This window comes from Mangifera indica, chromosome 4 (genome assembly GCF_011075055.1).
Source record: "Mangifera indica cultivar Alphonso chromosome 4, CATAS_Mindica_2.1, whole genome shotgun sequence".
NCBI lineage: Eukaryota > Viridiplantae > Streptophyta > Magnoliopsida > Sapindales > Anacardiaceae > Mangifera > Mangifera indica.
In genome coordinates this window covers 17,978,265-18,001,514 of record NC_058140.1, presented here as the reverse complement: position 1 = coordinate 18,001,514, position 23,250 = coordinate 17,978,265, and the positions used below count along the sequence as shown (strand labels likewise).

The following is a 23,250-nucleotide window of genomic DNA, read 5'->3' as shown; positions in this document are numbered from 1 at the left end:
GTGCCTTTATAAAAAGCTGTATTCATTAAAGTTTTACACGAGGTGAAAGTAGCGCTCATTATGACTATGGGGAAAAAATATGCCAAAGTGCTTATTCCCACCAAGTATAATGAAATTATAAAGTTTTTCTTTTTTATTTTAAAAATTTTAAATATTTATTTATAAGTTTAAATTTATTAAAACTTTTAGTTAGAGTTAAAAGAAAAATTATTATTTAATAATAATATTTAAAAAAATAAAAATTTATATCATTTTATTTTTTTAAATTGGAAAACTAACAAATTCTCTCTAAAATTAAGTTTTAAAAAATAACATTTTTTCTTACTTAAAGTTTCAAATTCCGTCGATAAATGATGATTGATCTCTCTCCCTCCCAATGACGTCTTCCCCTTTAACGTTTTTCTTTTGATTGATGAAGTATGTATTTGAAGAAATCCAGATAAAGAGTCAAAACTCTTCATGTGGACCATCATTGTCATCCAGATTAAATCAATTCGTCTCGACAACAAAGGTTCAGATGAAGAGTTTTGACTATTTGTTTGAATTTTGTCGAATCCAAACCTTATTGAGAAGAGGAAAGGTGTTGGCGGGAGAGAAATTGGCCTTTTTTCATTGGAAATTCATTAGCAAAATTTAAAACCCTAGGTAGAGAGAAAATATCACTTTTCAAAGCTTAATTTTGAGAAAAAATATTAATTTTCCAAATCAAAGGAGTAAAATGATATAAACTTTTATTTTTTAAATATTATTATTAAATGATAATTTTATCTTTAACTTTAACTACACATTTTAATAATTTTTAGTTTATAAGTGTATGTTTAAGTTTAAAAAAATTAGAGGATAAAATTTTGAGATTTTTTTATACTTTAGGTGGGGTAAGTTTTTTGGCCAAAAAGAATATAATTACCCTATTGCAATAACTACACATATAGTAAGAGTAAGAAGCGAAGATGGGTAAAATTGGATTTTTGAAAGAGGGTTTTTGGACAGAACGTGATTTCGAAAATCAAGAAGCAAGGTTAAGTAGTTTTCAATGAAGCTAATGCAAAGGGGTAAAAATGGAAAGTTGAAATGTAACCCAGAAAGCACGCTGCAACTGGTACAAGGATGAGGACCCATCGCTTTAGGGAAGAAAAGAAACAAAAAGACAAAAAACTCGTTAATTCATGAACTTGGAGTCTTGAATGCAAATGGTCAAACGGGCTTTATATTTCTTATAGCCGTAGACAAAACTACTACGGTAAAAAGTAAAAACCAAATGAATTTTGTGTTTAATTTTCATTTCATTGGTTTTGGCAGAGTAGATGACAATTGACAATGCAGTAAAAGCAATTTGGCTACTAACCTGACTAAGATAAGCTTCTCTATTGATATTTCACTTTCGCTTTGGGTCATGGGCATTTAACCTTATTTTTACCTTTCCGACAACATAACTTTCTGTTTTCTTTTTTCTTTATTTCCTTCTCTTCGCAAGTTTGGTTTGTTTGACTTCTTGTGACTCTGTTTTCAGGGAACAGAGGTAGAAAAGTTGTTTTTGGATAAAATTAACACAGGAAACAACTAATCTTTCCTTTATCCTCGTGAGATAGTTCAAGTGGTTAAAAAAAAATTTATATACAAAAAAATATAAATTCAAATATTTTTAACGATATATTAAGATCAAATCCTTGATTTATCAAATTTAATAATTATTGAGTCATTCATTAAACCAGATATTTATACTATTTTATATGGGTAGTTTCAATCATAAAAGAAAAAAGAAAACTGTTCCTTTCAAATATTTTACCTACTCACAAGTTGGTTTTCTTTGTATATGTTGAAAAGCCAAAAGCAACATCTTTTCTTCGTTTAATGCTTCAAAATTAAAAATATTTGTATTTTTTAATTTTTCCAAATATTATCATTGTTGTTATTGTTAGGGTTAGATTCGAACCGAGTTTAGACTCAGTTCAGTTTACATATAATTGAGCTCGAATTCGAGCTCATAAAAGCTAAGTTTAAACTCGATTTGAATTTAATATAACTCATTTTTTATTATTAAAATGACGTCGTTTTAATATATATTAGTCAAAACGACATCGTTTTGTATTAAAATTTTTAATTGAAAAATTTGACGAATTGCTCGAGATCGAACTCGTATAGAATTGGCTCGTTTCATATTTGTTCGAGTTCAAATAGATTCGGTTTGAATCTAACCCTAGTTATTGTTATATAAATTAATTTTATTTGGGAGATGTGCAGTAATGTACTATCAATATATGAGTTGGAATTTAATTAATTGTTTATTTGTTTTTAAAAAAATGGGTTGCCCGAATTTTTTTTGGGTCGGAATCAAAGGCTAATCCAAAAGCCTGTGGGCTTAAAAGATTGCTCAACCAGATGGGCCTCAGTGTAGCAAAACCACAAAGCTTATGAGAATTGAATTCAAATCCCCTTTTATTTGTCAAGTTTAATCTTAATTAAATAATATTATGATATATTGTAAAGAATATAATCAATTTAGCTACAATCTTATCGTGAAATCACAAAAAAAATATAAGTTTTATTTTTTTTCGATAAAATCGTAACTCTATTTTGTTTAGTGACAAAACAAGTCGAAGTTTCAATTTGTTTAAGTATACCAAATATTTTGCACCGTATTATTCCGTTCAAACATCTCCACAAAATGAAAACAAAGAGAATTCACAAGAATCCTTTTGAAAATATTATAGAAAAAAATTGAAATAAAAAAAGAAAAATTTATTTTTGTATATATTATCTAATTTTTATTAATTGAATTTGTCTCCATTTAGGAGCCAGATGGTTTAGAGGTCAATGTACTCTCTATTTTAGTAATAACATTGCAAGTTTTTACATATTTACCATATCGGAGACATCAAGCATAGGTATGTATGCCCATTAAGTTTGGCTTTTTTTTTTTTTTAAACCAATGATTTCACCTTAATGGTTATAAATTAAACTATGTTTATAATTTTTATGCATAAATAATGATATGTTAATATGTGATTTACTATTGTTTTATCTATAATTTTTAATTATCTAATTATATAATAACATGTAGTTACTTATACATAAAAGTGTACACTTACCACAACTCCTTACATAAAGTTACTTTGACTGTACAACTTTCTATTTTCTCTTATATTTGTCAAATAAGGCAATATAAAAATAAAACCATAAAAATGCATGTTTAGATCACAAAATCTTTTAATGTGTTTCTATGAAATTATGTACATAAATCTGATAATAAATAATAAAAATTTATTATTTAATTAAATATTATTTTATCTCTTAATTAATGTGTTTATACATCTTAACAAAGAAGATGGAAAAGAAATTTAAGAGGAAAATATTTACTATGGCTAAACTTATAATTAATAATACTAATAATATCATTTGATTAATAATGGCTCGAAAATATCGGGTTGAGTAGTTGAAGAGAATAAAAGAGATGGCGAAGAAAAACCTGTTGAGAGAAGAGAAGATCCTGTTGAGTAAGAAGTTTTGAAGTATAATTCTAAAATTTGTAAAAGATAATGTTGTTTGAGGATGTTGAAGATATTTCACATTTCCAAGTTGTTCAAATTTATATGCGAAAAAAGTGAAGACGATGTTAGAAAAACGAACATTTTTTGTTATTATATTAAAAAATATCTTAAAATTTGACAAAAAATCATATTGTAAAGAAAAAATAAAAAAAGATTATATCTAAATTATTGGCTTAATTTGTTGGTGATTTACATATCAACTAGTTTTCGAAGAGAATGCACAAAAATCTATTGAAAACAAATGATAAAGAGATAATTATAAAATTATATGAAAAATGGTATATTGTTACGGATTTGAACCAATACTCTTCAAACGATGCCATTCGCAATGCCTAGTAAATGAACTAAACACAACAAAATTTAGTTTTATAAATTATTTAATACTCACAATATAATTATCTCTTTTACATGACAATAATAATGAAATACTAAAAATGTAAATACTTTTATCGATTATATTTGGTAATACAATGTCATCTCTCTCGTGACAAAATGTTGTCACCATCTTTGTTTCATTTTAATCATTTATTGGTCTTTATAAATGACACCATTGCGAATGGTGCCGTTTAGAAAGTAGTAATTCAAATTCATAACATATGATCATGTTAGGAAGATATGCCTAAGATGTAAAGTTTTCTATTGAATCACTCAATAAATTTATTTATTAAAATTAATTAAAAATAAATATCAACCAATAAACTTATAAATAATTAATAAATAATAACAGGACATTAATTCTACAATTAGGGGAAACTTAGAAACAATTTAAATATTTGCATAGAATCTCAGCCCTTCTCCCATCAAGTCTACGGTCGGTTAAGGCTCGCTCTAAGATCGTTCCGACACTGTCCTTGTGTGTCGATTTGTAGTACTTTCTCCCTCTAAAGCCCTAAAAGCAGCATACTTGAACCGCTATTGGCAATTCATAACTGGTAGGGTTCTTCACTCCATCTTTATGTTGACTCTCTTTAGGATTCTAAAATTTGTTTTTTTAGTTCTTTAATTTTTTATGTTTGGGCTTTACACGCTGACAAGTTGTAGTGTATCAGAATGCTTGGGCTATTTACTGTTTTCAATGCGTTTTAAGAAACTGGTAGTTTCGTTTTTGTGAAATGGTTAGCTATATTGAATTTTTGGAGCCAAGACCTGTTTCGATGTGAATGAATTTTGGAAGAATTCGAGTGTTTTTTTTTTAGATTGTGAATATGGGGGGTTGGATTCATGGTCGGAATGAATTATACTTTTTATGTATTACCAGTTGCAAGTGATTAACAGCACTTCCAAGCCTGTTATTTATGAATGGCTTAATTTATACTTTAATGTTTAAAATGTTTCATTGCTTCCGTTGGGAAAAGATGGCTTTTTTTTCGTTTAAATTTTATTTTAAATATCATTCTAATTTTATTTTGTGGTGTGGGTACTTAATTTGTTTGGGTTTGAGTGGCACCTGGCTATTGCTTTTATGATTTGGTAAGTTCCCTTTTTGTTTTTGAAATATGTATGAGTCACAGCCTTATCGTTGTCCAGCATTGCAGCTATAGGGTATTGATTATCCAATTTACTTTCATTCAGTGTGAAAGTTAGAGAGATTATTGATTTTGATTATTTTTTTATTGTTGGATATAAGGAGCATGAAGTTTTTGAGTGGTAATGGTTAGGTTTGGTACTATTTGGTGCAAATGCAAGTCTATTGTTCTTGTTTAGGTTTAGGATCATTGACCTCAGTGTTATGGTGTTTAAGTCAATCCCTGAGATGGATAAAGTCCATAATTTACTCAGTTGCACACTTAGGAGCAATTGTTATGGGGAAAATTTCTTTTTATGTTTGTTACTCTTAGGCTAGCTTGTGGTAAAAGGAAGATGGTTGGCTGATGTTACTGTGAACAGTGCTGTGCATTATCTGGACAGAAGCTGTCCAAAGAATTTTAACATATTGGGGATGTAAAAGGTTAAAATTTTGTTTAAGGGTCGAAATTGTAGAGTTCAAGTTCAGATTATTAGGGCTGGTTGTGGACCACTCTATAGATGGAGTGAATTGAACATGAGGGAGAATGGAGTGGAAGAAAATGGAGAGGATAGTCAACAAAGATGGAGTATATTAAATTCTCATTAATAAATTTCTTCAATTTAAAAAAAGATAAATTCTTATAGGTTTTTGGTTCATCTAAATTTGTAATCATAAGATAAAATTTTTAGGAGTCTAAAAATGGTATGGCAAGATCAAGCTGCATATGAAAAGCCAAATTAGACAGATCCTTATGCTAACCTAAAAATTTGTTGACGGGTAAATGATGTTCAAGCAAATCTTGATTATATCAAATTTCGTGGTAAGGGTACAATGACCTAGACTAAACCCACTTAAACAAAGGTTGATCACTGTTTTAAAGGAAGAAGATAATAAACCTTGTAGGCTAGTGGAATGGTGCCTATCAAGTGATTGGCATGACAAAAAGAACCCTTTACTACATGTGATTTGCTGACCTAGGATGAAAAATCATCTGTTCCATGCAAAGTTTTGAGAATGATTTGTTTCACACATATAATGTATTTCTCCGTTATTATCATGATCACATGCTATTTAACCTATATACTTATTTCTGTTCTAGTTAAGAGAAGCAAATTCCACCAGAGCTTGAATTACCCTTCTGGGGGACCATGCAGAAGTTCCTCTGTGTGAATATATTTAAGATGGTGGGGTTTTGATTTAGTTTCCAATATAACTAGTTTCCCTTAGAGTTTTAGATGAGTTGCTTGATATATGTATTTTTCATTGACATTTTAAATTTGCTTCATCAAAATTTTTAGCACATATTTGAATTGCTTGTTAATTTTCTATTTGAAGGGTTGAGGAGTGCCCTTGAAGTAGATATTTGAGCACATAGATCATCTTCTGTTATTTAATTGTTCAACATGGTGATGCTCTTCTTGTAAATGTATGGATTGGCTGATTAATTTCAACACATTACCTTGACCAGGTAAATGGTATGTTTGCATCTGATGATTTGATTGAATAAGTAATTCTCTGTTTATGCTGCCTCTTGAGATATTAGTTTATTTTCCAATTGCAGGTCAGTTCTCCATTTAGCAATCCTCTTTCTAATTTGGTTGAAGAAAAGGAAAATCTCTATTGAACTTTGTTGGCTGCAATGGATCCTATAGACATCAGTTCATCTGATAGTGATTTGGAGATAGGTGAAGCTAGACAATCGGATTCATCACAGAGGCAATCCAGCAAGTTACGGATTCTTCCTCCATGGGGAACCAGTCACGGCATAAAGTCAAGGGCTACAGGTTAGATTGCCTTTTACAAGTTGATGACTCTCCAGAATCAAAATTGAAAGATAAATGTATTATTAATAGCATAGATAAAATGTGTAGGTTATGGTGGGCAATCTCGAACAGTTCTTCCTCAAGAAAGGGCTGATGCTTCAGATGCAAGCACTTCAAATGCAAATAATCATTCACAGACAAAAATTCAGATGCTTCCTGGTTCAAATCGACATGTGGGCCAAGCTGAGGATCCTAATTATTTTTCTGGGAATGGGAATGTGGGTCAGCTTCAAACTGTTAATTCTCGGATTGCTAATGTTTCTTCTGCAGATTATGAAAGAATTACATCCCAGCAGGCTTTGAAGAGGACTCTTCCTGCATTTCCTCAGCCATATGCACCAAGTACAAAATCAAAATATTTAGGGGAAAATGTGAGCAGCAGTCAGATTCATGATACATATGGAAATTCTTATAACTTAGCTGGGTCAAGTGCAACCAATGGCAAGGGCTATATGAAAGACTACCATTTGAAGGGCAAAGATGATGACATTATGATGTATGAGAATAATGGGAATAGGGTTCTACCACCTTCTTTGATGCTTGGAAAGAATTTTTCCTCGGGACAATTTGGTGGTCTAAGTGATTCAGGCTACCGTCCAGGTCTTGCCGAAGAAAGAGCTGTTGGAAGTGACGAAAGATTGATTTATGAAGTAGCAGTAGAGGTATAATAAATTTACAAATTTATTATGCTCATACATAGATAAGTGTGTAAATACTAGTGTGATTGGAGTATTTGGTTGCCGCATTGGGGAGGATTCTCTCTTGCAAATGGTTGAACATCAGTTGAAATTTACTATATATGGTGTTCTCATAATTACAAATAATTTAATTTATTTTTTATGTTGGCCAATCTTTTTCTTTCCTGTCAAGATTTGTGAGAATTTATGAGATTTGGTAAAGTGATGACTAAAGAAACAATAGTTCTAATTTATTTGGGGACTGCAGTAGGCAGATCCTGCTGCTCACAAATATTGAACATACGTCTTTACAACTTTATAGTACTATATATTTTCATTACCAGAACCAACCACTTTTACGGGTCTCAGGGTATATTCACTATATTATCTCATGGATACCTTAATTCTAGAGAGTACTAGGAATATTGACCTTTTTCTCAGGCCTGTTTCTTTTATGAATTCAGTTACTGCTTAGGGACTAATTTGGACTCTTTTAACAAAAGCCTGGGTAAACCTCTGTTTGTTTCAACTTTTACTTTTTGTTGCTTCTTTGTTTGCTTCCCATATACTTGGATTGTGCTCCCTTGCGTTCTCCTACTGTTAATTAATCAGCGTCATTATGATTTTTAGGGTTGGTATTGATACTGTATGCCAACTAAACTTGAAAGAATTCTATTAGCTAGGGCCTAATTTTGTCTAGGTGATTCCTTTATAACTATTTAGCTTTCTATGTCTCATTTAGGTTCTCATCTCTCTTTCATTGACCGTAAGAGGCATTGTTTATGCATTTTTTCTTCTCCCTTTAGTATTCACTGGATGAATCAGGTTTCTCATCACATCACCATACTCATTGGTGTTTTTTGCTCTAGATAAAGCAAACTATATTCAATTTTCTAGTCCACTTTTTTGTCATGAACATTTAGTCCTCTTCCTCCTTTTCTAGTATCCTTGGGTGGTAATATTAAGAACCATTCTCATATCCACATGTAAAGATCTAATTAGGAGTGTCATTTTAAAAATCAATATAATTTTTGTTCTATTACAGAATTAATCATTAGATGCTATTCTTAATATCGATAGTGATTGGAAAATCCAATGAATTTACATGCCTATGCTCTGTGTAGATTCTTTGAATCTGTTTTTATTGCTTAAGAAGTCCTCTTGTGGCAGTAATTGGCAAGTTAGTTCCTTTAAATTTTACGTGATAGGTTTATGACCTTTAAATTTATATGTTTTGAGCTCCCATATTCTGTTTTTCAATTTAGGATCAAATTTTGGTCTCTGGTCATGTTTGTTTTATTATATGTTTTGTCCTATAGCTGGTAGGTTCTTTTGTTGCTTTGTTTTGATTATCATTTTTAGGAGTCTAATCTTTATTTTTTAAAAATAGTGCAATTCTTGTGTTGGAGCAGTGTGGTTATGCTAATTTGCCATTCTAACCTTGGTGGTGTCTTAGGTGATCCTGAGGTTTGATTTTATGTCAAAATGGATGCTTTATCTTTTCCAAGGTCTTTCAAAAGTAAATTCTGGAACAATGCTGATTTTTGATATCTATAGTTTAGAATTTGGTGGACTAACAACTGAACTTCACTAATACCAGATTTTGCGTTACAACTCTAGGGAAGTGCCACCCTGCAGTCCTCTTTATTTTATATTGTTTCTGTTTTTGAATTTTTGAGTATGAAAAGCAGATGAGTTTAGCTCTACACTTACACATCTAAAGCTCTTGATAAATCAATTTATCTTTGAAGTAGTAAAAAGTTAAAACTAGGTGCACCTTGGTTTGTGCAGGAACTTAATCAGCCAAAAGTTGAAGCTGATCTACCTGGTGGTCTTTTGTCCATCTCTCTTCTAAGACATCAGGTCTAATCTTGCCCTTGGATGGTTTGAATCAATTCTTTTATACATGCGTGTTACATGGATTTGTCTAAACTTATTTTAGTCTACAGAGGATTGCATTGGCGTGGATGCTTCAGAAGGAAACAAGAAGTCTGCATTGTTTAGGAGGAATTTTAGCTGATGACCAGGTTACCTTTTTCAAGCTTAATTGATTAGTGATCTGTCTTCATAATGATATTACTTAGTGACATCAATAAAAAGTTGTACCCGGACTGATTATGATTTTATTTAACAGGGCCTTGGTAAAACCATCTCAATTATTGCTCTTATACAAATGCAGAAGTATATGCAATCAAAGTCAAAAGCAGCATCTAATCACAAACCTGAAGCGTTGAATTTGGATGATGATGATAACGATGTTGCTGTTTCAGAAAAATTCAAGCAGACTGAAGAATCTGATGACATTAAACCAGTCCCTGAAGCAAGCACCTCTACTCGTGCAATCAGTCGTCGGAGGCCAGCTGCTGGTACATTGGTTGTGTGTCCAGCTACTGTTCTCCGACAGTGGGCCAGGGAGCTGGATGATAAAGTTTCAGAGGAGGCTAAACTTTCTGTTCTCATCTACCACGGAGGCAGTAGGACCAAGGATCCTGTTGAGCTAGCCAAGTATGATGTTGTTCTGACAACATATTCAATTGTAACTAATGAAGTTCCAAAACAACCCTTAGTTGATGAAGATGAGGGTGAAGAAAACAATGCGGATATGTATGGAGTATCTTCCACATTTTCAATCAAGAAGAGAAAAAAGATATCTAATGTTAGCAAGAAGGGAAAGAAGAGTAGAAAAGAAAATGGTTCTCCCATTGATTGTGGTTGGGGTACACTTGCCAAAGTAGCTTGGTTTAGGGTCGTACTAGATGAAGCTCAAACAATAAAGAATCACCGCACTCAAGTTGCTCGAGCCTGCTGCAGCCTTCGAGCCAAAAGAAGGTGGTGCTTATCTGGAACACCAATACAGAATGCAATTGATGATTTGTACAGCTACTTCAGGTTTTTAAGATATGATCCATATGCTGTGTACAAGTCTTTCTACAGCACAATAAAGATTCCAATATCAAGAAATTCACTTCGTGGTTACATGAAGCTTCAAGTTGTGCTGAAGGCTATAATGCTGCGCCGTACAAAAGGTGACTGTTTTCATTGTGTCTCTGTGTGCGTGTGTATTTATACATAATTGTGTATACATATTATACATTATTATATACTTTTTAGGGATTGTAGGATTGGAATTGTTCCTTTTTTTCATGCCATGAATTACAAGATTCTCTATGCTTTTGTGGGATTCATGCAGTTGTACAGATTTCAATGAGAAATGGTTGCCCTTTTGATAGGGTATTGGGAACATAGAACCAAAATAGAGGAAGCAAGAAGTGGGAGAAACTTAGATGAAATAGAAATTTGGGAAAATCAGAAGAATCAAATGAGAAACAGTGGGTGAGAAACAAAGAAATGAGTTGAAAGCCAGTATTATTCATCATTCATATATATATATTTTTTTGTGTAAGAATGGTAATAACCTAGGGCCTTATTTATTGGAGGCCAAGAGACTTAATAGGAAATTGTAACACCTAATAGGAGCGTCGATCTACCTGAATAAGTAAGTACATTCCTTTCAGACTAGAAACTAAAATAAAGTAGGAAAAATATATAAAACAAAATAAGGTTAAAAACCCAAAATATTTAGTTTTTCCTAAATCACCTTGCCTTGACATTTTGTATATTGTGGTGGGTTTTTTTTATGTTGGTACAGTAAGTTGGTTTATCATTATACTTTGAAATTCTTTTTTACCTTGTTATTTTCACTTGAATTGGCTGTTTTATTTTTTGGTCAAGCCTATTAGCGTCTTTATCTCCGACTCCACCATGTCCTTTTCAGTTGTACATTAAAAAATCATTTTGCCACATCTTTAAAATGTCAGGAATTGAAAATATGTTAGTTCAAGTCCATTTTTTAGCGAGCAAAGTGAGTAGGAGAGTGTCACATAATAGTGTTGTTGTTTCTGAAGACGTGAATTTAGCTGAAGAGCACTCTTTGCCATTGAATGTGCAGAAAGAGTAGATCAGATTTTTTTTTTTTTTAAAATAGACTTGTCTGCATTTAAGTATTGAAAATGACCCAAAGTGAAGGAATATGAAACAGTGGATTGTGCCCTCTCTCTCTGAGCAAGAGAGATTTGATTTGTATCCTCAGTTTTTTGCATTTACTGAAAAAAAGTCTTAGCGTTGTTGACAAGCTTTGAGCATGGGGGTATGAAAAGTGCTATAATGCTTAGACAATAGTCCCATTTTGGCTTCTTATGGAGACTGAGAATTTCACAACTTTTGAGGGCGTGGTGCATTTGTTAACCATATTTTTCATGGGTTGAAATTTTTTCTGGGTCTTTCCAGAATTTAGATTTTATGGTGAGAAAGTGAGAGCCTTAGATGGTGGTTGAGTTCCTGCTTGTAAAACCAAGTTGTTGTAGCCCATGATGCCGAGGACTTAGTGGTTGTAATTACCACGTAATGCCTTGGACTTAGTAGTGGTAACACCACATGATGCTATCCTTCCATTTCTGACTTTTGAATCAGTAACTGTAATGGGTGCAACTAGTGTTCTCTAGATCTTTTAGTTACGTAATTCTTCAGTTGTAATTTGACATAAATTGTGTAAGGGCCTTCAGGATGATCATTATGAGTTTTAGAATACTTAAGGACGATGGCAAGTTTGGCTTATTTCTCTACCTGCTTCATCGCATGATATATAATTTGTTTATATGGGATTTTTACATTCACAAATAAATTTTACTTCAGTTTAAAGATATTCTAAGTGTAAATAGTCATACTTTTGTCTAGTTTTTCATTTTTATGCTTTTGAAATTTATCATTGTTTTAGATAACTCTTGACATTTGAGTGTTCTTTTATGCTATGGCAATGATGTGACATAATGAGTGTAAACTCTATTTTGTTTGTTTGATCAATGCTAATCTTCATCTTTTTTTATGGTCTAGAAACAAAGATTGATGACGAGCCTATAATCAATTTGCCTCCAAAATCGGTCATCTTGAAAAAGGTGGACTTCTCAACTGAGGAGTGGAGTTTCTATAAGAGGCTAGAATCTGATTCACATAAGAAATTCAAGGTGCTTTTCGTCCACATCTCATTTGAGTAAAATATATTAAGTATGGCTGGTAAACAATTTTCCATCTTAGGTTTGAGTGTCTGACAGGCAAGCCCTCTGTATTCTACTATTTTTGCTTTGGAGGCCATAAAAATTGTCTTTCTATTTAGCTGGTATCTGATCATTTAATGACAGCAATATGGTACATTTAAAGTAAAAGGTTTAAAAGATTTTCTATTATGCTAAGCCTTTGTATTTGCATGTGGAAAATGAGGAAACACATGTAATCCTTGTGGCGGGATTTTCCAACTACCCTATGCTTTGGAAGATTGTATTTAATGTAGAAGACAAGATATGTTTGGGATTCAAGATTAGGATGATTTCATTTTCTTTTTCTGAAGCTTAAACACTTTTACAGCTAAAAGAAAGACTAAAAGTAAATAAAGAAATTGATAGCTTAAAGTGAACCTAAAATTATACTTAGACTCACAAAATGAGAAATGGTCTGGACTTCCCTGTGTGATACATTCTCAGTGTTTTAGAATGACCTCAAATGTATTTATTAATTGTTGGCAGATCTCTATCAGTTTATTGCAGAGTAAATTTTGGCTTTCAATGGTCTTCACTTAAGATAGTTGCGAGGGTGGGGGCCTGTTGACGGCTTTTTGCAATTTTTACTCTGACAAATTTTTATATTCAAAGTGGGAAATTAATGTTAATAGGTTCTTTGAAATTACTTCATTAAATGCTGAAAGTGATATTTGTATCCAAAAAAACTCATTTGAAAATTATGTTTTAAAGTGGATTTATTATAAGAAAGGTAATAACTGGATTTATATTAGATATTTGTTCTAATTATAACCTTAATTGAAGATGAAGTGAGTTTCTCTGTGTGTTGTAGTTGAAAGGTAGTTTAGTTGGTTAAGGTTTAAAAGAAATTACTGGAATATTGTTTTATCTAGTAATTCAATCTCATCCATCAAACTGAATATAGATGAAGGTTAGCTAATCAGAGTTTCATTTCAAGTCAAAAAGTTAAGTTACTATAGCCTGACCTAGCATGATGAAAGTAACATTATGTGCTAAACAAGTAACCAACTTATTAGAAACAAACTCATCCTGTGGGATTTGAGTAAAAGAGCTCTTTCTCTGTCTCAGTTTTCCAGACAATTTCACATAAATCCAGTTCTTTTCATTGTGGTCATAATTGAAATGGAGTACTTTCATGTATTTATGTATGCATGTGAGCCTCCATATTTTTCTTTCCTTTGATTTTGATACAAACCTTAGGAGAACCACACCTTAAAAGCTAGCTATTAAGATGAGAGAGCCCAAGGTTATATAAACCCCACACTAGTTGTCCATACTTTCCAATGTGGGATCCAAGTCCCATACATTGTACTTGGGATCCTAACATACCACCACGCTCCGCAGCCCCGACGCCCATGTGGGTTGGCTGTGCGCTAGCTCTCTGCTAGCCCCGGGCGAACACTGCAATGCCGGCGTTACCACCTGCGCCGCACGATTGCAACTGGGAGACATGGTGATGACTCTGATACCAAATGATACGAACCTTAGGAGAACCACACTTTAAAAGATAGCTATTAAAATAGGAGAGCTCAAGGCCATATAAACCTCACACTAGTTGCCCATACTTTCCAATGTGGGATCCCAGTCCCATACCTTGCACTTGGGATCCTAACAGATTTTCAATGTTGTGATTGAATAGTTGATAAGTAGTAAAACCATCAAATTTTTACCATGAGAATATTGATGAATACAATGTGAAGTCGATAGTAAATGATATCTTCTGCTAATAGGCCATTAATTATGTTGTGCTCTGATAGATGATACTATAAACTTAATGAAGATGTTATAGTGCTATGCTTTTAAATTCATCGCTTGTTGTTTAGGAGCTATTTCTGGCATAACAATGTTGTTATCCATTCTCAAGTCATTTATTTATTTTTTTGGGTCTAAGATCTAATTCAACCTTATTGGATTTATGCTGATTTTTCATTCCTTACAGGCTTATGCTGATGCCGGCACAGTGAACCAAAACTATGCGAATATTCTTTTGATGCTTCTACGCCTTCGTCAGGCTTGTGATCACCCACTTCTAGTCAAAGAATATAATTTTGACTCTGTTGGAAAAACTTCTGTGGAAATGGCAAAGAGACTCCCTAGGGTTATGTTGATTGATCTGTTAAGCCGCCTGGAAACTTCCTCAGCTATCTGCTGTGTATGCAGTGTAAGTTCTTAAAATATCATGTCCATTTTTCTTGTGGAATTCTTTAAGAGCTTACCGATGTGATGCTCTTTCTTTTATTAGAAGAGACGTGATTTCATTATTGATAATGTTGCTGCTTATTCATGATTTATTGTTTTGATGAATCACACGGTCCTATATCCAAAGGATATATAGGTAATTGGATATGGGTTGAAGACTTGGACTTGGACCTTTAAGTAATAAGTTATCTGACTTGGTAAGTATGTGGCCTGATGCTATAGTTTATGGAAGTGCATAAGGTGGAATGATTTTCTTGGTAGAGTGACTCTAAGAAAGTTCAGAAAGCTGGTCGCCTCTATTAAACCATTAGCTGATCAATGGTGATATAACACTGTTAACTTATTCATGGAAGTGGTGCTACTTTATCATAATCTTAGTCTCTTTTTCTTGGAAAAATATGAAGTTCTAGAATGCAGTTTTATTTGATTGTATTCTTTATTTCCAAGCAAATTTTGATACAAATATGACAATTTTTTTCTGTTAAATAGTCATTCTTGGAGAAGATGGCGAAATAATTAATTAATTAATTTATTAGCTGTGAGCTGGTTATCATGTGTTAGTTATAGTTGTTCCTGGTTTGTTTCTAGCCTTGTACTCATTTCTTACAGCTCTGACTGTGATAGATTTCCGAGCTATAAGAAGTGAATTTATGTGTTATTGGTTTGAGAATAGGATTTTATATGATACTCTGGTTGTGCTTACTTGTTTACAAAGGTATTTATTTGAAAAAAAATTCTACAGTTTCAGTGATGACATTTTAGCAATCATATTTCAAAGTTTGATTATACTTTGTCTTTATCTTAACAAAAACATTAAAATTTGACATATCTAGTGTGTTTGTGTTTGATTTATTTTGGCCTTATAAATGATGCCTAAAAAAAATTGTAAATGTTTAGCACTTCAAAATTTAGCTGTATATTTTGAAGGATTATTAGAGTATGGCTTTTGTATAGAAAATTCTATGCTGTGTTGCTTAATGTTTATTTGCGTTTTTGGCTGCTTTGTCATCTATTACAAGTCAGAGAGACCTGTTATATTTTTTTCTGTTTTTGATTGTTTCATAGGATCCACCTGAGGACTCTGTTGTTACAATGTGTGGCCATGTTTTCTGCTACCAGTGTGTTGCAGAATATACCACAGGAGATGAAAATACATGCCCTGCATCTAAATGTAAGGAACAACTTGGTCCTGACGTTGTCTTTTCAAAAGTTACTCTTAGAAGTTGTCTTGCTGATGATGTTGGTGCTGTTTCGACGGATTCTGAATTCACTGAAAGATCAATGATTATCCAGCATGAGTATTGTTCAGCAAAAATAAGATCTGTTCTTGAGATTCTGCAATCTCACTGCAAATCAATGAATTCGATTTTAGAATTACATGGTCCCACAGGAAGCAGTGGAACATCTGCAGAAGGTGTTCTTGCTGCTCAGCGGACAACATTATATTCTGAGTCGCGTTCTGAGGGACCAATAAAATCAATCGTCTTCTCCCAATGGACTAGGATGTTGGATTTAGTAGAGTTTTCTCTGAAGCAGCATTGCATACAATACCGGAGGCTTGATGGCACAATGACTTTAGCTTCACGAGATAGGGCTGTTAAAGATTTCAACAGTGATCCCGAGGTTTGACTCCCATTGAAAAGGAAAATTTTGAATTCTATTATTTTTTGATTTATTGCTATACTGTTGATCAAATTAAGGCATTGTGCATAATAAATATGGGTAGACTGTTTAAACACAAAATTTTAACACATATATGTGACACAAAATCTTGACAATTGATTTTTGGTAATTCTATGGCTTTGGATGAGAAGTTAGAGTTTCAACTGAGCAATTTCTGAGCCATTCGATTACCATAAATCAACAATCATGAATTTGTGTTAAAAACTAGTGTTATAATAGCTTCACCCAATCTAAATTGTCTATTTGTCTTTACATCATATAGTCGGTCTATACTTCCACCATCTGAATGTTGAAATGTATTGCAGATTTCTGTGATGCTGATGTCTTTAAAAGCAGGAAACCTAGGTTTGAACATGGTTGCTGCATGTCATGTTATACTTTTGGATCCTTGGTGGAATCCAACTACAGAAGATCAAGCTGTTGATCGAGCACACAGAATTGGACAGACTCGTCCTGTTACTGTAACTCGTATCACTATAAAAAATACTGTAGAAGATAAAATAATAAGCCTCCAGGTAAACTTGTAACTGGTTTCCCTGTTTTATTTCTGTTTAGTCTATTTGATTGCTGATTATATAATAACTAGAAGTCAAAACTTCAGAATCATGAATAGAAATTTCTCATTAAGTATAAATTTTCAAATAGGATAAGATGGAATTGATCCAATTTCTGGAATTCCTACACTGAGGTCTATCCTCCATTCTTTCTGCTGAGAATTACAAAAGAAATTCTGTATTCTCTGTTTGTAGCAGATTAGTGGGATTATTGAACTAAGTTTTGGAGAATTAGAATATTTATTGCCTTACATGGAGGATTGTTTTGTAGTTATAAAGTGCAATGGAGAATGTTGTTTTGCTGTAGCTATGAAAGATACTTAAATTGAGATCAGTGGAGTTAGAATCTTTTAAAAATAGCTAGAAAATAATTTTCCTAGGGCCATAGATCTGTAATGATCTAGATTATGATATTCATTGTGGGGATATTAAATAATTTTTCTTACAAGTAACTAATTTGTGTTAAGATTTAAACTTTTGCTTGTACAAGGAAAATTTTGGTGTGGCTTTGTTTCTGTGGGGCATACGCTTTGATTAGAGTTTGTACCAAAAGGTTCTTATGAGATGAGGGCCTACGTTTTTTTCTGAAAATCGCTCACAGAATGGGTTTCAAGTCATGAGAACTGGTCTAATGTTCCTTATAATATTTAAAGCAGCATGTAATAGGTGCCGTATTCTACACCTCTGGGAGGCCTCTGAAATGTAAGGCATAGGCTTTTACCATTTTGATTTTTATATACTTCAGAAGAACTGGATTTCTTGGGGCAGAGAGCTTCATGTGTTACTAATGTAATGACAAATAAACTCAATTTTAAACTTGTCTGAGGTGGGATGTTTTGCTTTTTGTTCATTCACTGTAGAATTGTATAACAGTAGCAGAAAAAAGGAAAAAAAAAAAGGAAAGAAGGTTATTTCTAAAGAGTAGAATAGTTAACATTTATCTGTAGTTTAAAAAGTAGAATAGTTAATTTAATAATGTTCACCTGAATAATCGGGGGGAGGGGAAAGGAAGAGATTTGTGAATTACAATTGTGACCCATTAATGCATTTATTCTCATATTTAGCCATTTGGACTCTTGTCATGTTGGAACACTGAAGTCAGATTGGTTTAAACTGTTGTTTGGGGTGGAAAAATAGATTATTATACGGACAGATGTATTGTCTATCCTTTAACAATCACTGATCCTGTTTTGCAGGAAGAAAAACGAAAAATGGTAGCTTCTGCTTTTGGTGAAGAGCATGGCAGAGGTGGAGCGAGTCGCCTAACTGTGGATGATCTCAAATTTCTATTTACAGGAGTACAGTGACTTAATTCTGCTAGCCTCCTGTATTTCTTAATTGTATTTTGTCTAAGTTTTGAGAGTCCAAACCTGGCTCCCAATTAACCGAGGTAGGAGGAAATCTGTGGCTGCACCTGTAGGTCCAGCCAATACAGTGGCTGATTTAGGACTCTGATGGGTGTTGGTATGTCATTTTGGATGGTAATTTTGGTGAGGGCTTGAAGCCTCACAAAAGCATTTTTGTTCCCATCAAGCGCAGAGATAGCAACAGAAAAGCCACCTGTAAATATTCTTAATTATTTACTCGTATATATTGAATATTAGGTTGCCACAACAGGGAATTCAGAGCTGCCCATGATCGGTATGATTTCATTTGATGAATATTTAATTGAAGCTTGAAATGGAGGGCGAGAAAGAAAGCTTTCCAACCTGGTTATGGCTGGTTGGCAGTATGCAGACTCACTTAAGGTACATTTTTTGTGGTCAATGTTATTCATAAATATACAAGCGAAGTAAATAAAAGTCCTAAAGGAACTGGTTGATGTGTGTAGAATCTATCCAACTAGATTGATCTGCTCGATTTGGGTGTAGTGAAGCTCGAGTTTGTTTCAAAGGTATTTGAGTTCAGTTTGTTTAAGAATAACCGAGTTTGAGTTCGATTTTAACTTAACTTTAAGTTTGATTTAGTACTATTGCTAAGGAAAAACGACTAAAACGACATTATTTTGATATGTATTAATCAAAATAATGTTATTTTAGTTAAATTGTATTGATTTTTTTTAAATTTATAAGCTTAACAAATTGAACATCTTTAAAACTTGAATTCGAACAAGTATGGTTCAAATCCAGCCTTAGAAGAAAATTTTCATCTTTAGTTTATTGGTCCTTAAGAAAAGCTTTCCAAAATATGTAAGTTGCACTGATAAAGTCAGTTTGCATTTCTTTTTGTGCTTTCATGGAAATAAAATATTCCATGAGCTAAAGCTATTTTACTGACAAATGATTTCCGTCAGCATATTTTCATTTTTGCACATTTTCCCTTAGCTGCTATGGTTTTTGATAGAGCTATAAAATCTTCTCTGATAATAGTGGAGAAGGTGTTCAAATTGAAATTTGCTAAGCATCCAACCATTAAAATGAGAAAGTCAAAAAGAAGAATTATTGAGTGAGGGCTTTCCTTGTTTCTACTATTGGCCATTTACCAGTAACTTTTCAGAAAAAAAAAAAAAGTATATCCTAATTATCCCATTTTCTGACCCAAGCTTAGATTTATCTTTTATTGATTCCCTTCCTTTAACCAATTTCACCAAACAAATTTTTTCTTTTGTGGGGCTTTAAAGTTCTTACAAACCAAAATCCAAGAATGAAGTATTTAAATAAGAAAAAAAAGATTAATTTTTTTTTAATTCTCTGGTTCATCTCTTGATATTTGTAAAGAGGGAAAAGTAATCATCTCTCAAATCTTTCAAAATATGGAAAAGCAGATACCTTTGCAAAAGTCATTAATTGAATGCTCTCCAACTTAGGTTACACCAAAGACAGACCAAAACTCCTATTGATGGCTTCACATGTCCACCCATGGTGGTGGCTCTCCTCCCTTTGTCCTCATGATTTAACACTATACTCTCGTGAGAAACAAAAACATAATTACAAAATCTCTTTAATATTTTTAGATAAATTTCATGCAGTAATAAAGACACAAGAAAAATGTTGATTCGTATAAGAATATTAAAATGTTGAAAGCAAACAATATTTTGATAATGAATTGAGTTATTGTGCCAGAAAGATATTCATTTTTAATGACTATAACGGATTTTGTTATATTTAATTACTTATATTTTGGTTCCAATGTCAAGCTAATTTTACCATTTATCAAGTTAAAGGAGCCTCTTGGATCCTCCCACATTACAAAAAGTTTGCTCTAATACCCAACTAAATTACCTTTTTTATCATTCTTTTGACAATCTGTTGGTTTTCACTTAAGAATTTTGGACCCCTTTCATACCCTACCTCTGTTTAATCACTGCTATTCCTTCTTTTCATAAAATAAACCTTTATACAATCACAATCACATTTACTAACTTTACATCCAAACTCCATAATATACTTAAGTAGGAAAATGACCACATGACATCTAAATTATAATATATATACTAGCAAAAATTCACTAATGACTTTATACTCAGCAAACTCTGGGACCAAATCCCACAAACCCATTTGCTCCATCAAAAGAAATCTGAATCCCCTCCTGTTGGATGTTCCCTATTATGGAAAGTCCTGAAGGAGATGGAGCAAATGCAAAGCAAAATGTTCCAACATCATCCACCGGAATTAGAAAGTTATTGGCTGGAAGTGTCAGGATTGGCCCGCCTGAGAAGTAAAATGATACGGTTGGTACCCGAACCGATTCAAACCCAAATAGGTTATAACAAGTATCAAACATGGATGATCCGGATGCCCGAGGTAGGTTTCCAGTTTGTGCTATAAATGAATCACGGAATGCTTCATAGGCCAATGTTGGCAGCCTAGTCACGGCAGTTCCAGTGTCCATAACCACCCCACCATAACCCAATTGATTTAGTCGGAAAATGTCTTCGGATATTGGTACCCGCATGCCTCCAACGCCAAGACCCGAAAGTCCAACGTAGTAGAAACTTGTAGCCTGTGGGTTACGTACCAAAGTAACCCATGCAGCACCCGCGGGCAATGCTCCATGACCGAATTCCAATGACCCGGAAGCACCGGTGCCCCGACTCACTAAACAATAAGAAAATGCACCCCCAGTTTGGCCACCCAATTGCCCCACAAATGACAATGATCCCCCTCCGAGGCCCAACAACCCGGCAGCTCCAACAAACATTCCTTGGTTTCTATGCCCGCACCCGATTGCCAAGTTTCGGACCGCGGTCCGACCCATAGTGAGCGTTTCAAGCGCTAGCGTACCTTTAGTATACGACCCATCACCGTATGACACCTCGTAATGGCAGCGACCCGCATGGCAACCGGCGTTCTCGAGAAGGTCACAGACAGCGGAGCCGCAAGATACGCCGGAAAAAGATGCGGAATCAGCAGGGTCAAAAACTGGGTCTGATTGTTTGTAACATTGATTACAAGGTTGGCATTGAACCCAAACAATATCACTACCAGAGTCAACAACCATAAATTGACTTCTTGGTGGGCTACCAACTCCTATTCTTACAAAATATTCTCCACTCCCTTGCTCCATGCCAGACACCACGTCAGTCCCGAAATCCTCCACGTAGTGGTTACTGCCGGCGAGACGACGTGTAAGGTAAGCCACCCTTTTTACGTCCCTTTGAATGCGAGCATGAAAACGGTGACGATGATCGTGTGAGTTATTGGTGGTCGATGATAGTTTATCTCTATGTAAAAGTTTAAGCTTCCATTTCCCTGAAGTATCATTATGGTATTGAAATTCCACCTCTTCACCATCATGAAACTGCGTTTTTGTGGCGGCAATTGATTCATTGACGTTAAAGAGTTGAAAGTGAGGGTAAGAAAGGGTGGCGGAGGAGGTGATGAGAGAAAGAAGTGGAACAGTGATGAGTAGTAGTAGTAGTTTGAAAAGTGGAAGTAAAAAACACATGGTTGTTTGGAGTTGGAGGTGAGGTAGCTGGGCTCTAGCTTAAGGAAAGGAGAAGATGAGGTGGGAGCTGCGGTGGAATTTATGGGGTTTTGGGATGTGTGGAGTAAAAAAAGGCTGTGGGGTTTGCAATAATTGAACTGCGGGTTTTCGGAGTTGTTTTAAGAGTTCAAAACTCTACTTTTCACCTGTGCTCTTCCCTTCCAACTTTTACAAGGGGAGATATGTTTCACCTCTAATTTAAATCTATTAAATTATATATTAATATTTTATTATTTATATATAAAATTATATATATTATTTATATATATAATAATATATTTATATGTGTATGATGACACTTGAGTGTCAAAGTTAAAAGTATATATTAAAAATCTATTAGTATTAATAATATAGGTTTATCTAGTATAATAATATATAATGGTTATAAGATTAATAAAATACTATTTGAGTGTCGATGTTAAGGGTATTATAACAATAACAACATAATATATGTTCAAAATCTATTAATAATATATAAAAATCAAAATTTTTATTTATCTAATACGGTGTTATAAAATAGTTATAAAATTAATTATAAAATCTATCTTTTTAAAATTTTATTTATTTAATACGGTCTATTGATTTTAAAAGATGGGATCTTGCTAACAAAAATTGACAAAAAGGGTACATCAAACACAACAAGAGATGTTGCTAACCAAAAAAGAGATACTTGGAAGAAATAAATTGTGGGATATAATAGAATGGTTATAACACTTGCTATGGAGGGATAAAATTGACTCTTGATAGCCTGTTTTTATTTGTCCAGCCAGCTTATATATCGAATTACTTAAAAAATAAATAAAAAGCTTATATATCGAATTGAAAAGTTGTTTGCTTTTGTTGCGCACTAAATCAAATCATCTATTCTAGTTCCGCACATAAATTGATTTGAGTGGCAAAAATGAACCAATTTGATGGTGGAATGTCAATTTCCTAAGACAAGACAGAGTAGTATCTCATTACTTTCCATCTAAATATTTAATTAATTAGCTCCTTTGTGTATTGGAACTTCAAAAGTTGAGAGAAAATTTAGAAAGAGTAATAGTATTATTTCATCTTTAATTTAAAATCACTTTATCATATGATTATATATATATAAGTGTATATATATTTATATATTTAAAATAGATATATATAGTTTAATTAAATTTAGAATACTGAATTTTATTAATGAATTATGCCAACACAATTTATTCTAATGAAACTTAATTCAACCCATTTAAAGTAATCTCCTTTCCTTTAC

General features: G+C 33.1%; 2 protein-coding genes across 5 annotated transcripts; one reads left to right on the top strand and one right to left on the bottom strand.

Annotated features, from left to right (window-relative positions):
* The first annotated feature begins 4,280 nt into the window (after positions 1-4,280).
* Positions 4,281-18,695, top strand: LOC123213862 (helicase-like transcription factor CHR28). 4 transcript variants are annotated; one of them, XM_044633477.1, is made up of 12 exons: positions 4,281-4,480; positions 6,391-6,523; positions 6,617-6,839; positions 6,927-7,540; positions 9,347-9,418; positions 9,505-9,582; positions 9,690-10,581; positions 12,446-12,576; positions 14,585-14,806; positions 15,910-16,467; positions 16,833-17,042; positions 18,278-18,695. In XM_044633477.1, the coding sequence occupies exons 3-12, from the start codon at positions 6,695-6,697 to the stop codon at positions 18,386-18,388; spliced, it is 3,033 nt and encodes a 1,010-aa protein (XP_044489412.1). In that variant the 5' UTR covers positions 4,281-4,480; positions 6,391-6,523; positions 6,617-6,694; the 3' UTR covers positions 18,389-18,695. The 4 variants fall into 4 exon arrangements, with proteins under 4 accessions (XP_044489412.1, XP_044489414.1, XP_044489413.1 ...); XM_044633479.1 differs by having other exon boundaries at positions 6,391-6,530; XM_044633480.1 differs by lacking the exon at positions 4,281-4,480 and adding an exon at positions 6,221-6,239.
* Positions 18,696-20,372: 1,677 nt separating this feature from the next.
* LOC123213499 (protein ASPARTIC PROTEASE IN GUARD CELL 2-like) lies at positions 20,373-22,126 on the bottom strand. Its single transcript, XM_044632942.1, has one exon. It carries the CDS (start codon positions 21,966-21,968, stop codon positions 20,544-20,546), a length of 1,425 nt encoding a protein of 474 aa, XP_044488877.1. The 5' UTR covers positions 21,969-22,126; the 3' UTR covers positions 20,373-20,543.
* Between the last annotated feature and the right edge of the window lie 1,124 nt (positions 22,127-23,250).